The following is a 10,000-nucleotide window of genomic DNA, read 5'->3' on the forward strand; positions in this document are numbered from 1 at the left end:
AAGAGTCCCACCGTTGCCGACCGCCGTGGTCCCATCCACGACAACAACAAGAAGTCCCTCTGTTGTTCCAACAGTAAAAGGAATAAGGAAAAGGCTTTCAACGCAAACGCCGAAAGAACCGAAACCCTCAGCCACCATCCGTCACATGACTGAGAAACCAAAGAAGACCACCACCGTGGACTACGTTCAGACATCCGGCCTAATGGACAGAGAGAATGCTCTGGATTTGTTTAAGTAAGTGGTGTAATGATTAGTTTGAACCATCACACACACATATACGCACACACACACACAGAGACAGGCAGACAGACAAATAGATAGAAATGTAGATAGATTAGGTAGGTAGGTAGGTAGGTAGGTAGATTGGGTAGGTAGGTAGGTAGGTAGATAGATAGATAGATAGATAGATAGATAGGTAGGTAGGTAGGTAGGTAGATGTACATATGTGTGTGAGTGTATATATATATAAATATATATATATATATATAAATATACATATAATATATATATATATATATATATAATGGGAAGCTTTATGAAAATAGACAAAAGACGAAGGCAGGTGGAAAACAAACAAACAATTGTATTAGTATGGCGCTCAGGAAATATAAATAAAACAAGTCTTTAATGTTTCGAGCCTACGCTCTTCAACAGAAAGATACACAGAGAAAAAAAACACAGAAAGAAGGAGAGAAAAAATGCGTGCAGTAACTAACGAATCAACATGGCGATCTGATTTCGGCCAGAAGTCAAAGATCAAACATGAGACGCGAGAGCGAAATTAGGGGAGATAATAGGGTTGAATGACCTACTCCAACATAAGGGTGTGTGTGTGTGTGTGTGTATGAGAGAGTAATAGTGCGTATGAGAGGTCTGGACGTGTGTATATATAGGGTTGGTGTATGTATTAGTATGTATTAGTTGGTGTATGTATTAGTATGGCACATCATATATGATGTGATGTGTAAAGTCGTGTGGTGTAGTGTGGAGAGAGGAGAAGAGGGGGAGAGGAGGGGAGAGAGGAGGGGGAAGGAAGGGGAGGAGGAAAGAGGGAGAGGGGGAGAGAGAAGGGGAGTGAGGGATCAGAGGGAGGGGGAAGAGGGAAGGAGGGAGGGAGAAAGAGGGAAGAAGGGAAGGGGAGTCGGGGTGAAAGGATGAAGGACTGAAGAGAAGTAGGGGTCGGGGGGGAACAAGTAGGTGAGGAGGGGGAGAGGGGGGTTAGATGAGGAGGGGGGGAGAGTTGAGACCAAATGGCATATAAGAGCGAAGAGAGAAGATTAATTCCTGTTCACGGCGCAAACGGGAATCCGGATGGCCTCTGTGTAAGGACAAACCGAACACAGACAGGTGTTGCAAGGAGTGACCGGTGGAGCGGAAATGGCGTGAGACCGGTGTGTTGTTCGCAAGGTGGATGTCACGAAGGTGTTCCGCGAACGGTCAGCCAAGTGCGTCCCGTTTGTCCGATGTACAAGGAATGGCAGAGAGAGCAAGAGACGCAATAGATAATATTGCTGGAGGTGCAGGGGAAGGAGTTGATGATGCGATAGGGTCGATGATGGGTGCTAGTGAGGAGGGTGGGTGTTGAGAGGTAAGGGCAAGTGCGGCAATGTGGGTGGGAGCAGGGGACCGAGCCGGGTTGGGAGGTAGGGTCAGGGAAGGAGCTATGGACCAAAAGGTCTCGAAGGTTGTGGGCTCGTTTGAAAGAGGGGAGGGGTCGGTTAGGGAAGAGGTGTGAAGTGGACGGGTCGGACTGGAGATGACGGAAAGCTCGAAGAATGGTGCGTTGGAGAGGTAGGGTCGTGGGTGGTAAGTGAGGGGAAAAGGGAGGCGGGAGACTACAGGGCGGGTTCGGGGAGAGAGAGCAGATACACGGTCCACGGACCGTGCTCTGGCAAGGGCGGTGTGGATAGTGGTGAGGGGGTATCCACGTAGGGTGAAGTGGTGAGCCATACGTTGAGACTGAGTCTCAAAGTCATGGTCGTCACTACAGAGCCTACGTAGACGGAGGAATTGGGAATAGGGGATGGAAAGCTTGGTGTGTTCTGGGTGGGAAGAAGAGAAGTTGAGGTATGAGTGTGAGTCTGTGTGTTTGTAGTGAATGGAGGTGGTAAGAGTGGAGTGAAGAAAGCTAACCGAAATGTCGAGGAAGGAGACAGAGGTGTTGGAGATAGTGGAAGTGAAGTGGAGGGCTGGATGGAAAGATTGGACGAAAGAGAGGAAGGAATCTAGATGTTCACGGGAGAGTGAGGTGGCACCGATAATGTCGTCAATGTAACGACCATATAGTTCAGGAGTGGGACCAGTGAAATTAGAGAATATTTGGGCCTCAACATAGCCAACGAACAGGTTCGCATAGTTGGGGCCCATTCGCGTTCCCATGGCCACTCCCGAGACCTGATGGTAGAACTCGCCCGTGAACGAGAAGCAGTTGAGAGTAAGGACAAGTTCGGCCAGACAAATGAGTGTGGAGGTGTCAGGTTCAGGGTTGGAGCGGAGGTCAAGAAAGTGTCGAAGGGCCTGCAGTCCTTCGTGGTGAGGGATAACAGTGTAGAGGCTTTGGATGTCCATAGTAAAAAGGATTTTGGAGGAGCCGGGAGGAAAGGAGAAAGAGTTGAAAAGCTGGAGAGCATGGCTGGTATCGTGGATGTGGGAGGGAAGAGATGCCACTAGGGGGGCAAGAACACGGTCGAGGTATTTAGAGATGAGCTCCGTGGGGCAGTTACAGGCGGAGACGATGGGGCGGCCAGGTTGTTGGGTTTGTGGATTTTGGGGAGGAAGTAAATGGTGGGGTACGTGGGGTTCGCACAATTAGGTGGATGCGTGTGGGGGAGACGGGAGGACGAGATGAGGTCGCGGACAGTAGAGGATACCGTCTGTTGGTAGCTACGTGTGGGGTTAGAGGGCAGAGGGGAGTAGAAGGAGGTGTCATTGAGTTGGCGGAAAGCCTCGGCCCTGTAGAGGTCCGCGCGCCACACCACTACAGCTCCACCCTTGTCAGCCGGTTTGATGATAATGTCAGCGCGCCGTTGGAGGGAACGAAGAGCCAAGAGCTCAGCCGGGGAGATGTTGAGGCGGCGTTGGCGCCTGGAGAAGTTGAACCGCTCCAATGCACGCTGACAAGCGCCCACGAAAAGATCCACTGCTAGGAACTGGCCAGGGGCAGGCGTCCACGGGGATGGTCGGCGGCCCAGACCAGTGAAGCAGTCCTCTTCATTGGGTGTGGGTGGTGAGTTGTGGTAATGCGCACCCAACCGGACGCGGCGCACAAAGCTGTGGACATCAACTCGCGTCTGGAATTCCTTACAGGATGGAGTGAGGGGGTTGAAACGCAGAACCCTACTAAGGACGGAGCGTTCAGCCGCAGAGAGGGGAAGATCGGGGGGAATGGTAACAACAGATGGAAGTGGAGAAGGGGTGGGTGGAATAGAAGTAGGAGGGGTGGTAGGTCTCGTGGAGGTCTGAGGGGGAGGGATTGGGGAGGTGTGTGGGGGTGGTTGGGGGGGCAGTAGGGTTAGGTGTAGGTGGATGGAGCCTATCAGGAGGGGAGAAGGGGTTGTAGGGAGGGGCAGTGGGGTTAGGTGTGGGTGGATGGAGCCTATCGGGAGGGGAGAAGGGTAGTGGAGGAGTTGGGGTAGTGGCGTCGGGTATGGTGGAATGGAGGAGTGATTGGAGTTTACGAAGTTTGGTATCAGAAAGAAATTGATGGAAGAGGTGATTCAAATGGATAATGAAGCGTAGCGTGTTTGGAGCATAGAGAGGCGGCAGAGAGGAGAAGAAGGTGGAGAAAGCAGGAGGAAGAAGGCGGTTGATGGTATGTAGTTTAGAGAGATTGGAGCGAATGGTGATATACACACACACATATATATACATACACAAATATATATATATATATATATATATATTGGCCTGCTCGCTTAGCCAGTGGGGTGGCGTCAATCGAAGGCTAAAACAATTCGAACACATTGTGACCAGCGATGTGTAGCAACATCTGATGGTCTGGTCGGTCACGTGATCACGTGATATATATATATATGTATTATGTATGTATGTGTGTATAATATATATATATATATATATATATATATATATATATTATATATATATTATATATACATATATATATATATTATAATATACTCACATATATATATATATACATATAATATATATATATAACACACACACATATATATATATATATATATTATACCATATATATATATATACATATATATATATATATATATATACACACATATATATATATATACATACATATACACACAAACACATATATATATATATATATATGTTTATATGTACAAATGAAAAATAGAATAAGATCTTTATAAGAATTTATCAAGTAGTTAGCGTGAAAAAACTTCATAAGGGAAAAATCCATCAATTATTCCTCTTAAATATATTTACTTATATTAAGGGCATTACTATACATAAATGCCTCATTCTAGGAGGGACTCTTAAAGTTTTGACTTTAAGAGTCCCTCCTAGCGTGAGACATTTATATATAGTAATGCCCTTAATATAAGAGTCCCTCCTAGTTTTGACTTTGAGAGTCCCTCCTAGCATGAGACATTTATGTATAGTAACGCCCTTAATACAAATAAATATTTATATATGTATATATAAAAATCAAAATCAAAAATCAAATGTAGTTGTGGTCGATGCCAGTGCCACCTGACTGGCTCTCATGCTGGTGGCATGTAATAAGCACCCTTCCTTCGTGGGTCATTGCCAGTGCCACCTGACTGGCTCTCCTTGTCGGTGGCATGTAAAAAGGACCATCCAAACGTGGTCAATGAAAAAAAACCCATGCAAACGGGGTCGATTGAAACACAATGTAACTCCCTTAGCCTGCGGAACTTCCTCCTGAAAGTGATTTTCTTTACTATAAGATGTAACCCCAGGGACTGCGATACCTTGAAATGACATTCTAACCATTCCTTACTATTTCTATTATTTTTATTTTTATTTTACTTTATTATTTTAACTTACTTTCGCACGTGTTAGTTCCCTAACATTTGGTCTCTCTGATGAAGCCTTGCGGCTCAACCATTGTCCAACCCTTGTCCAATGTTTCTTCAACCTCTGTAAAATCCCTGTAGATTACTGGCATGATGTGGATAACGTGGCAGACTGGGCAACCCCATGTTAGAAACAGCTGTAAGAGTTTACTATTTTTTTCACTCGTTTATTCTTATTTGTTTATTTTATGTGTCTCTGTATTTATTTATTTGCTTATTGAAGTCGTTTATTTCGATCACTCATACAAATGATTGTAATTAATTAATAAATAATGATAATTGAATGTTTACAGGCTGATGCTTGTCGATTGTTTATCCTCTCCATTTTCTTATTTGCCTTATATATAAAGATATATATATATCTAAATATATACATATATATATCTATATATATATATAAATACATGTATATATATATATACAGTTTATATATATATACAGTTTATATACATGTATATATATATATATACAGTTTATATATATATATACAGTTTATATATATACAGTTATATATATATACAGTTTATATATATATACAGTTTATATACATGTATATATATATATATATATATATATATATACAGTTATATACATGTATATATATATATATATTTATATACAGTTTATATATATATACATGTATATATATATATATATATATATATATATATATATACAGTTTATATATATACAGTTTATATACATGTATATATATACAGTTTATATACATGTATATATATATATACAGTTTATATATATATACAGTTTAATACATGTATATATATATATATACAGTTTATATATATATACAGTTTATATACATGTATATATATATATATATATACAGTTTGTATTCTTTATGCAAAACCTAGTTCAGAAACGCGCGTCCATGGATAACCAGATATTGATTGATTTTCGTTGCTTTACTCTCTGCTTGTGTGAATTATCTTCAAGTATTTTGGTTTCTCCGGGAGACCCCCTTTTAAAGTAGAAGAAATAGCTAAGATTTTTGGCTGCTATTTCTAAACTTTGGTGTGTGGTGAAGCAAATCTTTGCTGAACCCCTTTTATTTGTATATATATATATATATATATATATTATATATATACATATATATAAATGTGTGTGTATATATGTATATAAATATGTGTGTATATATATATATGTATGTGTGTGTGTGTATGTATATAAATATATGTGTATGTATATATATATGTGTGTGTATATAATAATTTTGTACGACTCTATTATTTTTTCTATTCTTTCATTCTTTCCTTCTTTCTATCAGCCCTTTCACACTTCATTCATTTCATTCTTCTTTCTTTCGTTCCCCCTCTCTCACATTTCTTGGCCTTCTCTTCACACTCACTTTCCCTCCTCTTTCACTTCACTCTGTCCCTTTTATTTTTTCTCGTCCCTCCTTAATTCTTGTATCCCTCTGCCTCTACATCTCTCTCTTCTCTCCCCAGTGACCAGTGTTCAGCCAAGCCTGACCTTTCTTTCTTGGTTCCACAAACCATCCTTGCAACATCTACTTTCCTTCCTGTTCCTGTCAAAGCATATGTCCCTGCCATAAGGTTTTACTTCCACACACACCAGCTTAATTTAATCCATCCTTAGTCGAAAGACACTTGTTGTTATGTCCAGTTTTTGCATTTGTATTTGTGTAACATTCTCCATTTTTTTTTCCATCCTTGTTTTCATATACATTTGCTGCTTTCTTCCCAGGAATTTAATTTTCTTAGATTAGTTTTACCTTGGGGCTGGCCAGATTGGAGCAATCTCGAGTATAACAAGCCGAAATTGCATAGATAATCTGGAATTCGACTGCGGAAAGATAACCTGTCCTTGTTTTCGTTGTATATATATATATATATATATATATATATCTATACATGTATGTATATATGTATGTATGTATATAAATATGTGTGTATATATATATATGTATATAAATATGTGTGTAATATATATATATATGAATATAAATACATGTGTGTATATATATATATATATGTATGTGTGTGTGTGTATGTATATAAATATGTGTGTATATTACATATATATATATACATATATATATATTTGTATATATACATATAAATATATATGTATATACATATATATATATAATATATATATATTTGTATATATACATATATATATATATATATGTGTATATACATATGTATATATATATATTTGTATATATATGTATGTGTATTTATATATATATATATATATATATAATATATATATATATATATATATATATATATGAATATATATATATGTATATATATATGTATATTTATGTGTGTATATATATATATGTGTATATATATATACGTATGTATATATATATATATATTATATATATATATATATATATATAATACATATATATATACACACACACACACATATATATATATATATGTTAGTTAGTTAGTTTTTTAATTTTTGGCTCAAAAAGCAAAAAGCAAGGCCATGTAGGGGGACATGGAGTTATGTACAGGGTGGTGTTCATGTAAAGAGTTCAGGCCACTTGAGGTCGAGGGAGACTTTGAACAAAGCGGTCGTCGGCATCTTCACCATCTCGTCTGGCAGCTTGTTCCAAGGATCCGCAACCCGGACGGAGAAAGCCCCTCTCCTTCGATTGAGATGAAATCGTCGCAGATAGAGCTTTTCGGAATGACCCCACAGACAACGCTCTGGAGCAGGAGTGAAGAACAGCTCTTTCAGGAGGTTACACTTTCCGCTTATGATGTTGTGAGCGAGAATGAGATCACCACGGCGGCGTCGTTTTTCTAGAGAATAAAGGTCAATCGTCTTCAGCCTTTCTTCATAAGACAAATTTTTGAGACCATGAACCATGCGGGTAGCCAGCTTCTGGACTCTTTTGAGATGCTGTATGTCTTTGAGGAGATAAGGAGAAGAGGCTTGAATCCCGTACTCCAATAAGGGTCTCACCAGCGTGACATAGAGCGGTAGGAATATGGCTGCTGTGAGCATTCCGAATGACCGTCGAATCAAGAACAGAATTCTGCGTGCTTTGTTGGCAGCATGGACGCATTGGGCCGAAGGCGAAAAGGAGGAATCCACCAAGATACCCAGGTCCTTTACCTGATCGGTCCTCTCCAGCAGCAGACGACCTGGCTCGAAATCAAGTTGAGTTGCAGGAGGAGAGCCAACAGGCAGATGACAGCACTTTGACACGTTCAGACACAGGTCCCATTCGTTAGAGCACCTCCAAATTTGGTGGAGGCATCGACGAAGATCCTCTATATCACCGCGAGGAGCGACCAGTTTGACATCGTCGGCAAATAGAAGGGTGTGTTGCGTGAGGTCGTCGGGCAAGTCATTTATGAAGACTAAGAACAATAAGGGCCAAGCATGAAACCTTGAGGCATGCCACTGCTCGCACTGGAGACGTCGGACCGCGAACCATTAACTTGGACTTGGAAGGAGCGATCTGAGAGGAAGGTACCAACCCATCGTACAATATCCGGACGGAAACTATATGCTTGAAGCTTGACAAGTAATAGGTGGTGGTTTACCGCGTCAAAAGCTTTGGCAAAGTCCAATAAATCCAATATATATATAAATTAAATTAGGGATAAAACCACTATTAGGCAAATCAAACAGTGAAAAACATAAACCAAAACATAGAAATAAATATAATTAATATAATATACAAAATATATAAAATATTAAATTTTAAATTTAAAATTTTTAATTTATACTTATAAATTATTATTTTTTAAAATATTTTTTAATTTTTTAATTTATGAATTTTTAAACTTTTAATTTTTTAAAAATAACTATCAAAAAGTATTAAAAAGTTAATATGATATAATATAATATAATATGATATAATATAATATCTCCTTCACAGAGTCCAGTACATCAATGTAACAGTCAATTGTGTACTTATTATAATTATCGTCCTACAAGCTGTCTGTAAGTATAACATTTCTATCTGTTGTTTATATAAACTTCACTTAGACTTAGATATGTTTCGACCAGAGATTGGTCCAGGCCATGTCTAACTTAATAGCACCACCTGATAGTACTTTTCTGGCAATAGGTGGTGATAGGCTGGGAGTGGTAGTTGCAGTGGTAGTTGCAGTGGTTGCTAATTGCATCATGATAGGCATGGTAGTTGTCAATGAGGTCATGGCATTGGTGTTTGTTGTGATGTTTGTTGTTGTTGTTGCTGTTGTTGTTGTTAATGTTGTTGTTGTGGTGGTGATGGTGGTGTTGGTGGTGGTTGCTGCTGTTGCAGTTGTCTTGACTGTGATCATTGTGATGACAATAGTGACTGTGGTGGCGGTGGTGGTAGTGTGACTATTTCTGGTAGTAGCTGTGTGTTTTGTAACACTTGTTGTTGCTGTTGTTATTGAAGCAGTTGATATTGATGTTGTTGTTAATGTTACCATTATCTTATTCAACTCTCTCTCTCTCTCTCTCTTCTATTTTTCCCACACAAAACAGACATTGTAAGAATAAAACGTAAGTATAACCTGCAATATTTTCCTGCATCAAAACTTTTCACAACCAACAAAAACTTGCCACACCCTACACATATGCAGCATTGTGTAAACAACTCTGTCATTAGATATGCTACCACGACTCATGCACAGCAAAAAGAAAATAGCACAACTAAAAAAACCCACAAAAGATTGGACATTTATATTACAAACCTATGATCATGGGAGGGCTATGTGTATAATATCAAATGACTATTTATGCATGTGTGTGTGTGTGTGTATGATTCTGTAAATATGTTTCTATATGCATATGCATGCATATATATATATACGTGTGTGTGTGTGTGTGTGTTTGTGTGTGTGTTTATATATGCATATATATATGTGTGTGTATGTGTGTGTGTGTGTGTGTTTGTGTGTGTTTATATATGCATATATATATGTGTGTGTATGTGTGTGTGTGTG

At 39.3% G+C, this 10,000-nt stretch overlaps 1 protein-coding gene across 1 annotated transcript in view; it reads left to right on the forward strand.

The window, feature by feature from the left end:
• The window catches only part of LOC115224693, a 30,972-nt gene extending 21,203 nt beyond the window's left edge, over positions 1–9,769 (forward strand). Inside the window, exons 8-10 of the mRNA XM_029795550.2 lie at positions 1–234; positions 8,941–9,005; positions 9,540–9,769. The exon at positions 1–234 is cut by the window's left edge and continues 7 nt beyond it. Coding sequence (XP_029651410.1) covers positions 1–234; positions 8,941–9,005; positions 9,540–9,754 — 514 coding nt within the window. The 3' untranslated portion in view covers positions 9,755–9,769. The remainder of the gene's footprint in view (positions 235–8,940; positions 9,006–9,539) is intronic.
• The last annotated feature ends 231 nt before the right edge of the window (positions 9,770–10,000 follow it).

The sequence above is a fragment of the Octopus sinensis genome, linkage group LG26 (genome assembly GCF_006345805.1).
Source record: "Octopus sinensis linkage group LG26, ASM634580v1, whole genome shotgun sequence".
In the NCBI taxonomy this organism is placed as follows: domain Eukaryota; kingdom Metazoa; phylum Mollusca; class Cephalopoda; order Octopoda; family Octopodidae; genus Octopus; species Octopus sinensis.